The following is a 13,267-nucleotide window of genomic DNA, read 5'->3' as shown; positions in this document are numbered from 1 at the left end:
GTAAAAAATGTTCAATTAATTGCAACTAATTTAATTTAATTTATAAAATTCTTAATCGGAAATGAATCAATAATTGATTAATTGTTAACATCCCTACTAGAATCCCTGTCTTTTTTTCTCTTGTCTTTTCATATTTCTTTTAATATGGAAAACAGTCACACAGGCAGCTAGAGACCTAAAGGGAGGCACGGCCGCCTGTCACAACAAAAGCTTGAAGTGATGCAGCACAGCGGCGTTTGTGTATGCAGGCTAACGTGCCCGTGTTTGTTTTGTTTTGTTTTTTGTTTTTTGTTTTTTCAGGGCAAAAAGTGGTGGATGAATGCAGATGAGCCGTGGCAGGCGCTGGCCTGCTGCATGGAGATAGCCGACGCTGTGAGATCTCCCAATCCGGCGCTCTTCATCTCTCACTTCCCTGTCCACCAGGTACCGCCGGCCGTTTATACGTCCGTGGAGATGAGTTAGACTGTGTTCTTTCAATGGACGGGCGATTACGAACTTACACGACAGTAGAGGGAATTGGAAGTCGAACTTTGATGAAACTTAAATATCGAATTAATGACGCAGAACGTGCAGCGTGGCGGCACTCCGAGCCAATCGCAGCTCTCGCACGGCTCTCCAAATATGAGACAGGTCACTTAATCATCATTACACTGCTGATTTAGAGGCACATCAGAGTTAACAAGGCGTGGCCTCCTCAGTTTGCCGGGCCTGTTTGTGCTATTCGCTTATTTATGTTGTCGAGGTCTAATCTTCTCAGCCATACCGCAGCTCTAATCAGCACTTAGCGGCGGCGGGCAGAGACCTAAACAGTCATTATAAGAAGTGAAGCGAATAAATCCCATGAAGTAGTGTCAGGGTAGGATTCCTATTTAATTGAGTGTTCAGTGTGCAGTCCTATCTGAGGAGTTCAGTGATAAACAGGTATAAATACATAATCCCCGCCCGTGTCTGTTTTCAGAGTGAAGAAGCATCTTTTGGCTCCTGGGTATTTTTGTTTTTTGACGTATTAACATATTTTTCCTCTTTTTTTAAGCGGTTACATATTTCTTATTAAACAGAGTAGTGTTACATGTACAGGACCCACAGCTGAATGGCAGGCGAGTAACATTAAGAGGTGTTAAAAAGTGCAGGTGGATGAATATTCTTCAAATATTTAGTAAGACATGTTTTACTGTTTGAATGATAGCAGTGTTTTAATGAAGGGCAGCTCAGTCATGAGCCTTGGGACGGCAGAGAGGGAAAAAACAGCCCCATCGTTTATATCTACTTGACCCTAATTAGTGAGTATTACTAATTAAAAAAAAAAACATGCTGTGGAGTTTGAAGCAGTTTTACAACTTGAGAGCTGAATTCTTCCTGCTCTTCATTTGCAAATCTGAAGACTTTAAAGGAAGTTTACGTTTTCCAGGAAATGACATTTAACGAGCGGTTGATCTGTGGATAACGCTGTACTCCAACGTCACATGATAGCTCGCCTTTAGCTGCTTTTGGCTTTGCCCTTGCAAGCTGAATGTTGCTGCCTTGATTTTGCCTTCTGTGCACCAGTTTGGTCAAACAGCTCACCTCTTTGATCGGGCAACAAACAAAAAGGCACATACTTCGTTTTTTTTATTTGTTTTTTTGTTTTGGCTGCCTGAAGCCAAAACCCCAGGCCAGATGTTGCTCTGAATGATGCATGTGACCCATCCACGTGTCTGTTTGTAGGGTAAAACTTTTCTCTCAGCTTGTGCTCTGACGTGTTTCGTGCCGCCCCTTCACCTTTCTCTCCGTTTTCCCCTTTTCTTATCCTCAGTTCCTCTGTTGTTGCTCCATTTCCTCGCCACTGTTTGTGTTGCTCACCCTTCACCTCCTCCTCCCGCCAGTCTTTCTTTTGCTCTGTCTCTTGTTTTGGCTGGCCCTATAATCACTTCTTTAATCATCCCCGTGCGCCTCTCCTCCAGGACGGCTCCTGTAATGGTCTGCAGCACTACGCCGCCCTGGGCAGAGATGTTATTGGTGCCACATCAGTCAACCTCATGCCCTGCGAGGTGCCTCAGGACGTGTACAGTGGAGTCGCACAACAGGTCAGCAGGGCCGGGTTGTTTTTCTCCCCTCTCGCTGTTTTCTCTCCTTTGGTGTTCTGCAGAGTCTCAGGACTTCCAAAGCTAAGGTTGAGTCCAAAACTTTAGAGCCACTCAGCAGATGTTCAGGTGAAGACGAAAGACTGGAGTCAAGACTTTACTGCCCAAACCAGCAACAGCTGAAAGCTGTAATTAAGACGATTGTGTCAAACGTCCTTATTAGATGAGATGAAGCTTTTTGTAAATTAATAGTAATGAAATCACATCAAATACAAATGATTATATTTGAAATAGTTAGTTCATTAACAGTTGTTTTTAACAGAAGGTTATATAATTTCCAAAGTTGCATCTTACAACCAAACAGAAGCCTTTTGATTTTAATTAGGGAAATGTGTATTTCTCTATGTATGAATTTATTTTGTTTAATCAGTCACAGGTCTTTGTGGAGAAATAGAGCTTTTACTATTTTACTATTTTTTCTCAGAATGAATGAATTAATAAATTAAAAAGAAATGAAATGAAAACATCATCCCTATGTATTAAGTCCTATGGGTCACTTTCCTGTCGGGTCACAAATTAACCTGCAAGACAGAAGAAAACGCAATGACTCTCCTCCTTCCGCTTCTGTCCTCATTTCTTCGACCTTGATTAATGTTTCACATCCTAAGTGAAACATTAAGGATCGGAATCCTTAATGTTGGGCGACGCCCCCAATAGGATGTTTTCACGACTCCTAATGACTCTGATATTTGCTCGGACGCGTCCCAGGTGGAGGAGTTCCGTGTGAGGGATGCGAGTGGCGGCCTGAAGATCGCCCAGGTCCTGGAGGGCTTCATCAGCAGGAAGGTGGTCAAACAGACCGTCATGACTGTGGTGTACGGAGTCACGCGCTACGGGGGACGCCTGCAGATCGAGAAGAGGCTGAAGGAGATTGATGAGTTCCCCAAGGTGCGGCAGTTGTGGGGCACTATGAATGTGCCCGGCGGGGTGCTTTTTTATTTTTAGCCCTCGGTCTGTAAGCGCGGGATGACGGAGTGGCCTCTTTAAACAGGATCTCCTCTGCAGGGGAGCCGTTCTCCCACACTCACAGCAGAGCAGGTCTTCCCCACTGAGCGCCGTCCTCCCTGCATATTATTACTCCATTGTCTCCACCGTCTCCTGTGTGAACGTGGAGGCATTTATCACGCTAATGACACAATGACCGTATGGATTCAGTACGATTGCACACCGAGGTGCATTATTAACTGCGGCTCTGAGGAAGCAGGCAAGGGACAGCGATGCCCTTTTCGGGCAAGTTTTACAGAATAGAATTATACTTGTCTTTACATAATCCTTTGCGGGAAATTACTTTGTTATAGACATATAGGCAACTTTGCAAAAACGATGAAGTGATTACAACAGCAGTGTATGAGTGGCATGTGAAAGTTATTGTGCCTCAAACCATCAGCCGACCACGTACGATTTATTGCACGTTAAAATGAATCAATGGCCGCTGGCAGGAAGGACTTCCTGCTGCGTTCAGACCTGCACTCGGGTGGCATCAGTCTGTGACTGAAGGTTCTCTACTGAAGCACTCCAAGGTTGTGCAGCAGGGCAGCAGGTGAGGACCATCGCTCAGAGTGCACTTCGGTTCTCCGAGCAACCTCAACCTCAGCCACCTGTTCAAGTCTTTGCATCGTCTTGGCATTTGTATTGTGGGTAAAAAAAGATGGTGTACTGGTGTAGAACAACAGCAGACATCTGATTAAACACATCCACATCCACGACACCGCGGCAGCTGAAAGCAGGGTGTTTAATCTCCCTCCAGCTTACTGCCGCTAACACCCAAATACTTCCTTAGTGCTTTTCACATTGTCTGCGCAAATGTGATCGGTGCTGAGCAGCTTCTCATAATTGTTTAAACAAGGTCATATATATCGTGTACGGAGGTGGATGGAAGTTGAAGTAATGACCTGTGGGGGAGGGTTTTTTGTGGGGGTGTCAGGCAGCTCCTTCACATGAGATTGCATCGCTGAAATAGATTTAGGAACACATTGCCCTTTGAAATGTCATCGCTTTGAATAAAAGGTGAGGACAGAATCTATTCAGACTGGTTACAGATCAGTCACCGTGTTGTTTGTCGTCTCCAGGAACACGTGTGGGACGCGTCCCACTACCTGGTGCGTCTGGTCTTCAGCAGCCTGAAAGAGATGTTCACAGGGACCAGAGAGATCCAGGTGGGTCCAGCACACTTATACAATATCACAGTAAAATCAACCAAAAAAAAACTAGGGTTGACAAACAATTCTTTTTTTTAATCGTGATTAATCGCATTGTCTTTATAGTTAACTGTGATTAATCGTGGTTTGAATTGCATGTGTAAAATTCTTAGTTAAGTTCTAAGTTATTCTAAGTTATTTTGCATTTCAAGGCCGTTTTCACTCCATAAAGTAAAGTATTTCTTACCAGAAATCGGCCAGAGGGGCTGACTATAGGTTAGTAAAAAGGACAAAAAGGCTTATGCCGGGTTCACACCGGATGCAGAAGCGCCGTAGCCAGCCCACTCTGTTGCTCTCTCTCGTGTGTGTGCTCGTGCGTACGTGTGTGTGTTTGTTTGTTTTCATCTCTCTCGCACTCTGTTTAGATACTGACAAATATAACGTACACAAATATGATCGCATTTGTCAATTATGGATTGCATTTAATTAATCGCAATTAATTAATAATTAATTAACAGCCCTAAAAAATATATATCATAAAATCGCGCTTGTGCTCTATTAGATGACACGGTGTGTAAAACTCGTGTTCAGAAGTGCTCTTCTTGGTTTCACTGAATGCATTTAAGTCAGCTTCCCTCTTAGATAAAGAGGCATGGCCTGTGAGAGTGCGAGGCGACTGCTCCATGCTACTCCGAACCACAGCTCAGGAAGTCTCGGGAACAGGAAGTTTGTTTTTTTTTTTTCTTAGGTTGGAAAAAAATAGCATAGATGCTGAAGTCGCAGCAGTTTTATAACAGCATTAAATAAACAACTGAGATAAAAATAACTGAAGGCTTTTCTTGGTGCTCAACATTGTTTTTGCCCCACTGCTGACTGGCAAGACTTCTGTTCAACACCAACCACACGGCTGTCAGCTACACGGCAGTGAAAAGGGACCACGTGCCGCGCAAAGAGAGATGTGACTGGACTTGACTTTGCCCAGCCAGCTCCTGTTTCGCTTTCCAGGATGAATGTGTGAAATAAGTCCCACAGTCAGTAAAACGCTCCATCAGTTGGTTCCAACTAAAGCAACATTTTTAAAATCCTCTTTGAAGAAACATGAGTCACAAAAAGAAATTCTTACTCAGTCAAAATAGAGATTTATTTTTTCCTCCTGCCATATTCCACTTCCGCAAATGTTCTAGAAGGAACCAGTTATGTAACCCTACCAGAGTTCTCCTACCCATTAGGGCCTGTAGCAAGTTATTTTATTTTTATTAACGACTTGTTTACCCCCTTCCCCTCGGCGTCCATTCATCTCACAGTCACCAGATTGGGGACGAGCGCCTGGTGGGAGGTTGTGTATCATCTCCACAGGCAGGTGAGAGTCTGGTGACCACGAGTATGTCTGCCGCCGGCCAGTGGCGCCACATGACTCTTTAGGGACTGTCTGGTATGAAAAATCCCCCCTCTTTTAATATGTCAGGGCTGGCTGCTGCGTGCAGGTTACCTGTGAAATAGGTCACATCCTCTTGCATTTAGCAGCATTGAGTTGTAACGACGTCGTCGGGGAGGCTGCTGATGACTTCCGGGGTCTTCTCCGTGTCTCCCCATGTTCTCTCTGTCAACACCTGTTCATCCTCTGCACTATTCCCTTAGTCTCTTCTCAGCCTGTGGGTTAATCAGTCAGTGCAGGTGAACTCTTAATCATAGTTCTTTTTGTTAGTCATGTTTCTTTCAGAATCTTGCTTCTTTTTTTTTACTGCATAAGGAAGCAGGTGATGATGAATGGAGCAGCTTTTGGCCTGGACTGTTATCTGGAGTCTCTGGGACATATTTATCTTTTCACACAAACCCTCTGCCTGTGTGTGCATGTGTGTGTGTGTGTGTGTATGTGTGTAAGTGTGTGAGGAGGTGCGGGTGGCACAATCGCGGCGCTGCTATTCTAGGCCATTATGCAAACTTTTCTGTTGCAACGTGACGTTTTTAGAGTTCGCAACAGCCCTGCACCTGTTCCTCAACCAGTCAGCTGCATTAGTTTTCCATGTCTAGATTGGACAACTAGATTGTAAAAAAAACAACAACAAAAAACATCCTAGATGGTGTTGAGACCAAGATTTCTTCTTTTTGTTGACAAAATTTACTTTGTTTACTGTGTACATATATGTACATATATATACATACAGTACACATATATGTATATACAGTATACATATATATATATATATATTGTATATATACTGTATATACATATATGTATACTGGTCCTTTGTGGAAATATATCCTTTGTGCGTGTGTGTGTGTGTGTGTGTGTGTGTGTGTGTGTGTGTGTGTGTTTCATCTCGCGTTCTGATACTAGACACTGACAAATACAGTATAACGCACACAAATATCGCATTTGTCAATCGCGGTATTTTATTTTGAAATTCTAAACCATATTTTCGTGTTTCTTTGAGTGACTTCCTGTCACTCACCTGCGGCCTTCTTGCTTCTCCCATTGATTGATTTCATTTGACCACTGCACTACAGGACTGGCTGACCGAGAGCGCCAGGCTCATCTCCAAGTCGGGCCACACGGTGGAGTGGGTGACACCGCTGGGTCTACCCATCATTCAGCCCTACCACCGCACACGCAACAAAGTGGTAAGTCCATATATATATATATATATACATATATATTATTCCACAACGAGCTCCCTAATAATATTTAATTCACTTGAAGCTCAGCTCTGTGGTTTATCTACAGGGGAAGCCTCATCTACTCTCTATATGTTTGATAGGCTGATAGACTGCACCACTAAGTCATGGCCTTTTGGTCTTTAGGCCCCTTTTTCTCCCCACAAAGCTGTCAGCTGACCTTTAAGTTCTCCTTGTGTATTTTCTCCTCTTCATCCTGTTCTGACCCTCTCAAAGCACAGCATCCCTCATTCTGCCACAAGTGACCTTTAACACACACACTATACATGTATACACCCTGTACTGGCTTGCATTATTCCATGTAAATGTGCTTGACAACCAGATCAATATCAGGTTCGCACTACTCCAGTGCTTTAGCTTCTTCAACCGGACTTGCAGTGATTTCTAATAAAACTTCCAACATGCTTTTTTTAAATATAAAATATAACTCCGGCTTCCGTGGACCTATTGAAAGTCTTTCTGTCATTCTTTGCACCGTCTGACCCTTGCAGGCATGCAAAGTACAGTGCATGTGGACAGTGACAGAGCTGCACCAGTGATCACCTGATCAGCTCTCCTGGTAACACTCAGTAACAAGTAAACACAAATCCAGGCCTCAGTTTGTTTCTCCGCGATCTTCAGCGCCTCTGGGTAGGCTGGCTCCTCTCAGCAGGTTTGTTCGCTGGAAATAAGTGCATCACACAAGTGTTTACACACCAGAAACTGCCGGCCCTTTGATTTAATTAGACTTTTCCATAGTCATTATGCAGATTAATAGTGAAGGATGATTATTGTCGGGCTGCTTCACCGGAATATGGAATGAAAAATACATATCGAAGAAATTGCTAGAACATACTTTTTAAAATGATTCACTTTTCCACAATCTGTCTTATTTTTTTAATTGTAACAATGAATGGGAGTATGGCTCCATGTAATAATGATTGGTCTACAGCCAATAAATCTGGGACACCCAGACTATCGGGAAGCATTAAGTACCGGATCCTGAGCCAGCGGAATTCCCCATCTGGGCTCTCCGAGTCTCCGCAAGTCTTTAAGTATGCGCCGCTGATGGTGTACTGAGATTGCTGTGAGTGGAGCAACTTCTAATGGAGCTCGGCAACAACACCGGAGTGTTCTGTCGCCATGGAGACGCTGTCAGCAGAGATAAAACTCCTGCCCGCTACGGCATGTGCGACTAACGTGCCTGCTTTCGAAACCTGCATGTATGTAACCGTTACACAAAAGGGGAAAAAGAAAACTATTTCACCTCATATATCCTGAAGCTCGTTAGTGAAGCAAAAGGGTGACAAACGGTGCACATATGTCGCTTGCAGCAGAGGGTCGGCCCGGCGGGCCGTGGCGGCAGGACGGCGGCTCTTTCTGCACGACATCAAACACACTGGAAGCGTGGCTTCGAGGAGCCGACGCACCTCCAAAGCAGGTGCAGGAGAGCACGAGGCCGACAGATGGCCGGTCTCCGAGGGCGTGTCCGTCTTACTGCCGCAGACGAGCCCGTCACCTTTATGCAAGCTGCTTTACTGAACGTCCAGCAGGGGCACAAGGGAGCAGCTTTAAAGAGTCCGATAAAGCCTCCTCACACCTGTTTTCCCATCAGACTCCAGTGAAGCAGACTGACATTATTAACTACATATAGAAATACAAAAAAAGAGTGCATTAGCCTTCTGTTTACAGCCTCCTGCAAAAAAAAAAAAAACGGGTGAGTTGCAGATTTTCCAGGATGGTGTATTGTAGCACACACTTTCTGATATGTGCAACAAGAAAAATAGCAATACTTGGGCTTTGGCTCATTTCCAAGACCTTCAGAAAGTCAATAAGTCAAATATTTAAATTGCAAAGGGCAAATTCACATTTCAACCCTCGACCCTTAAACGATTCAAACTTTGTCTTTAATATTTAGTCACTTTTTCAACTTCAGCGGAGCTGCCTCGCATGATTATACCCTGTGAAAACAGCGTTAGCCCGCTGATATTTCTCCCGGGCTCTTTGACTGACTAGAGACTGTATCATAAATTTGAAAACATCGACAAAGTGAATTTTGCATAATACAGGACCATAATGTCGGGGTTAACTTACATTTCAGCGATAACTGTCTTTATCCCCTGTGGTAATTCTTTAATCCAGTTGCATCATCGGGCAACAAAAATGAAACCAACTTGCACAAAGGTCACCTTTTCTCCACACGGCTGGATTAAAGTCAATACCGCTCCTCCCCCACTCTCTGCCTCTTAAATCTGCAGTCACCTCTTGTGGGCGTCGTTGGAAATTGGACGGTAGGTTGAAGTGGGAGAGTGCGAGTTGGGAAACGGCTGAATGGAACACACACGACGGGTCGTTTTGGCCCGATTGTTTCACGCTGCGCCTTGCTGTGTTTTTTTTTTTGTTTGTTTTGTTTTGTTTTTGCGGGTCCTTTCGGAGCTGGTACACACAGAGAACCGAGCGCAAACGTTCGTCCTGTGTCTCGTCGGAGAATATTCCGCGGAAGCTCAGGAAATTAGAGTAGGATGGAGTGGCTGGATGGAGCATGAACGTACATCAGGGAGGCTGCTAAACAGGATTGGGAGATACTAATCGTATCAGAGGTCACTCTGGCTCCGAGTCCTTGTTTGTTTTTCATTCTCCCCTCCCTCCGAGCCAGGCCGCAGTCAAATCTCGCTCTCGGGGGGGCCGGGGGGGGGGGGTAGGTGGGGGCTTTGGCGACGTGCGGAAGTCATCAGTTGGATTGGCTGGATTTGACTGGATTTAAGCGTTTCTAGCGTGAATAAAAGCTTGTCACCCGGCGTCCTCTGCGTGGGCGAGCTGAGCCTGTTTGGTTAAGGTGCTTTGAGCCCAATCGTGATTTCCCCTGACAGTTAGGTATTCAGCAGTCAGCTTGTTTTTAGCCAAGCATAAAGTAGCAGCTTTTTGGTGAATGGCCAAAGTGAAGGGAAAAGACTGTTCACACTTTTCATTCTAATGATTGATGGAGTAGAACAATCTGACTAGTTATGAACAGATTCCCTCCACAGTCCTTCTTGCAAAGGAAAATGCATATATATATATATATATATATACATATTGTGTTTTGGGTTTTTATCATTTTGCTTTATGTAAGGTGGGAATTCACTGTAGTTTTCATCCTTCTAGTTCAAGATTCAAGATACCTTTATTGTCATTCCAACTAAAATACCAGACAGGTACACAGCAGAACAGTAGTTATAAATGTCTTAATGGCCACCAGGTCTCTTGTTCCTTTTTTTTCAGCCTTTTTGTGGTCACCTTTGGCTTCTTCAGTTCACACTCCCCATGTCATTAATGCTGGTACAAAAAACCTCCAGGAAAACTGCAACTATAAGCTCTGAATAAACACAATAATACTAAAGTGCCAGTGACCCTTTGCTTCTGGTTTGATGTGAAGCCCTGAGTGCGATGACTCTGCTGACGCTGTAAGAAAAGCCTTATTTCTTGGTTTTTGCTGAGTAAAAAAAAAAAACACTTCACTCGCCTGTCACTCTCACCTTTTCCTTGCACAGTGTGGGGATGTCAGCAAACCTGTTGATACGCTCAACCCCCTGCACTGCTGTCGCAGTCGCTCAGCTTTTCATTCTAATTCTGCAGGACTGCGTGCCTTCCAAAATGTCGCCGCGATGCCCTCCGAGCTTCTCCGGGCCCTGGAAGCCAGCCGCCCCGGGGCACACGGCGTTTCGGCCAATGTGCAGAATCTTGTGGCATTTTGGGGCGGATGTAATAAATGCAGCGAGAGTTTCAAGGGCATGTTGGAAAAGTGGAAAGTTTGGAGCAAAAGGTCGAAGCGACTCAAGAAGTCTTGTGTGGCGGTGACTGGGCAAACCGTCAGCACTTAAACAGAGGAGATGCGTGGAATTAACCGCTGGGTGATGTACTGGGGGATTCCCTTCCTGTCAGCAGGGCTTATGTCTACTTAGTGATTGATGTCAGGTCCACTGATGACCTCTGGTACTTCACCTCTCACATGATTAAAGCTGCGGGGGCTCATTCAGCTTCTGGGGTCTTAAAGGAACACAGCGTAGATGCTCCACTCTAAGAGGAGAGGAATGGAATGATATTTATAGAAGAATGTGAAGATTTAGTAGAGTGAGAGGTGAGAGGTTTTCAGGAATTGCTGTCAATTAGGCAGGTTGTAATTATACCAGTAGGTCGGCCAGTATTGGCTATGGGGAAGGCTGATCTAAGACGCAGACAGTGGAAGCCTTTTTCACATTAGCCCTATTTCCAAAAGAATAAATCCACCTCAAGTCAACGTACAAACTTTATTACAAACTCGAGGAAGGGTTTTTTCCCCCCAGATTTTTTGCTTGTTCTCATGACTTTTTTGAATACAGCTTTCTTTGACAGACTTGATTGAAGCTCGATCCTTGTGGGAGGCTGGCCTGATGTCTGACTAAATGAATTTGGAAACATCAATAGCATCAACACTATGGCCTGGCTATGAGAAGCTAGTTTGACAAGTTCACTTGTATATGTATGTTCATGTTCTTAATGGGAAAAAGCGGCAAATAGGCTGGAGACTTCTCTTGCTGACCGAAGTAGGTCAGCAAGAGAAGAAGGTACCGGGCAGGGTTCTTGAGATGATGCCTGGCAGGAAACCAGAGTTATACAGTCCTGTAGCAGGCCAGTCAGGCCTGGCAGCCAGTACCACTGGTGCCCGTCTGCCTGTTACAGGTCACTGAATTGTAAAAATGGTTTTTGAAACTTTAATTTTAAGGCAAGGAAGAAAAAAAAATGTACCTACCTACCTACCTAGTGCTTTCAGACTTCAGCAGACTGTTTGTTCCCCGCAGGCGTAGCCAAGGTCGGCCATTTATCCCAACCCCAAGTTCTGAATTACCTCAAATCATACGCACATGCATTATAATGACCGCGAGTACACTGCACAGTCCTGACCTCATTTTGCAGTGTGGCAGTCCATTACTCAGACCAAAGGTAACCTCCCTTCCTACAACCTCCCCTAGACACACACACACACACACACACACAAACTTTTTACATCAGCACCTCTCCTCTCCATGTCCTCATGGCTGTGAGGGCAGGATGATGGGCAGCACCACCTCCCCGTGAGTCCCCTCATGCACATGATGGATGGGATAGCAGCTCGTGGCACAAACTAATGGGGTTCCGCACCACGCTGTCCTTCTATTTTTGAGGCCATTTTCTTGATAATTGTGCATTTCCGCCATTCATCACGCCGCCAGCCTCGGAGTCCTTTTGACTATGGCCACCGATGAGGCCAGTTCAGCTGCTTCACTTTCATCCGCGGGACGCCTGTCACTGGAATCACTTTCATATCTGCGTTTTCTAGAACGAACAAAGCGGTCTTATTATGTATAACAATCACATAGAGGAAGTGTGTTTACATTACTCCACATGGCAGCCTCTTTTTGCCCCACATAAACACTGCGCCGCCTCTCCAACAAAGCCTCTGTTTTAATTTGGAGTGCTGTCTGTATCTCAGTATACAAAAAAGGAAATTATTGTTTTTTTTTGCCATATTCAAGTCTGCTGCTTCAGCCACAAACTCAACATATATTCATGGTCCCCAGCGGCTGAATCGTGACCTTTTTCCTCCAATTCTTCCTTGAAGCTGACTTTTTTTTTCTTTCTCCGTATACCGACACCATCTGAATGCATCAGCGTACAGTTTGTTTGTTTTCATGCGCTCAGACGATGAGGAGATGTGACCCCGATAATACAGAGTCCTCTGCTGGTTCACCAGGAACCAGCAGAAGGTGGCAGGCTTTTTTGTTTGTTTGTTTGTTTGTTTGTTACTGTGTGGATCCAGTGTGTACTGTCATTTGTAACCTTGACGTGAATCCCGATGATTTTTAAGGAGCCGCCATCCAGTCAATGTTCAGTTTCTTGATTCAACATCTTCGGCTGTTGTTTTAGCTTGACTGGAAGTCTATGTACTGATATTTGGCACCCTTCAAAATGAATTTCAATACCTGTTGTGTCTGTCACGTGTACTTTATTCAAGATTCACAGATTGTTTTGTGGCACACCTATTGAATGCACTGGAATATGCAGTTTTCTTCTAGTCTACAATCATTGAGTTTTTGCTTGCATCGTTTGCAGTCATCTCAAGAAGCGTCTTTAAAAATGAAATCCCACCCTTTTTGTCACTGCTGGCCCCACAAATGTCAATTCTTATTGACTTGTCACTAACTGTGTAATTCTGCTGTAAGGTGCCTCTCACTGTAAACATGTTGAAAAAAAAATATAATAAGGGGCTGACCACACATTGCACTGTCCCTCAGGCCTGTACATCACCCCAGGGAGCGTCAAGAGAGGGGGGGGGATCTTGATTCTGTCCAGGAGATC

At 44.6% G+C, this 13,267-nt stretch overlaps 1 protein-coding gene across 1 annotated transcript in view; it reads left to right on the top strand.

The window, feature by feature from the left end:
- The window catches only part of polrmt (polymerase (RNA) mitochondrial (DNA directed)), a 41,643-nt gene that overhangs the window by 15,134 nt on the left and 13,242 nt on the right, over window positions 1-13,267 (top strand). The window contains exons 11-15 of the mRNA XM_076039148.1: window positions 301-423; window positions 1,941-2,063; window positions 2,829-3,008; window positions 4,190-4,276; window positions 6,767-6,880. Of these exons, the coding sequence (XP_075895263.1) occupies window positions 301-423; window positions 1,941-2,063; window positions 2,829-3,008; window positions 4,190-4,276; window positions 6,767-6,880 (627 nt within the window). The remainder of the gene's footprint in view (window positions 1-300; window positions 424-1,940; window positions 2,064-2,828; window positions 3,009-4,189; window positions 4,277-6,766; window positions 6,881-13,267) is intronic.

This window comes from Nelusetta ayraudi, unplaced genomic scaffold (assembly GCF_046127955.1).
Source record: "Nelusetta ayraudi isolate G7.1 ecotype Tasmania unplaced genomic scaffold, CSIRO-AGI_Nayr_v1 ptg000059l, whole genome shotgun sequence".
Taxonomy (NCBI): Eukaryota; Metazoa; Chordata; class Actinopteri; order Tetraodontiformes; family Monacanthidae; genus Nelusetta; species Nelusetta ayraudi.
The sequence above is the reverse complement of the archived record's forward strand: the minus strand, read 5'-3'. Positions and strand labels throughout refer to the sequence as shown.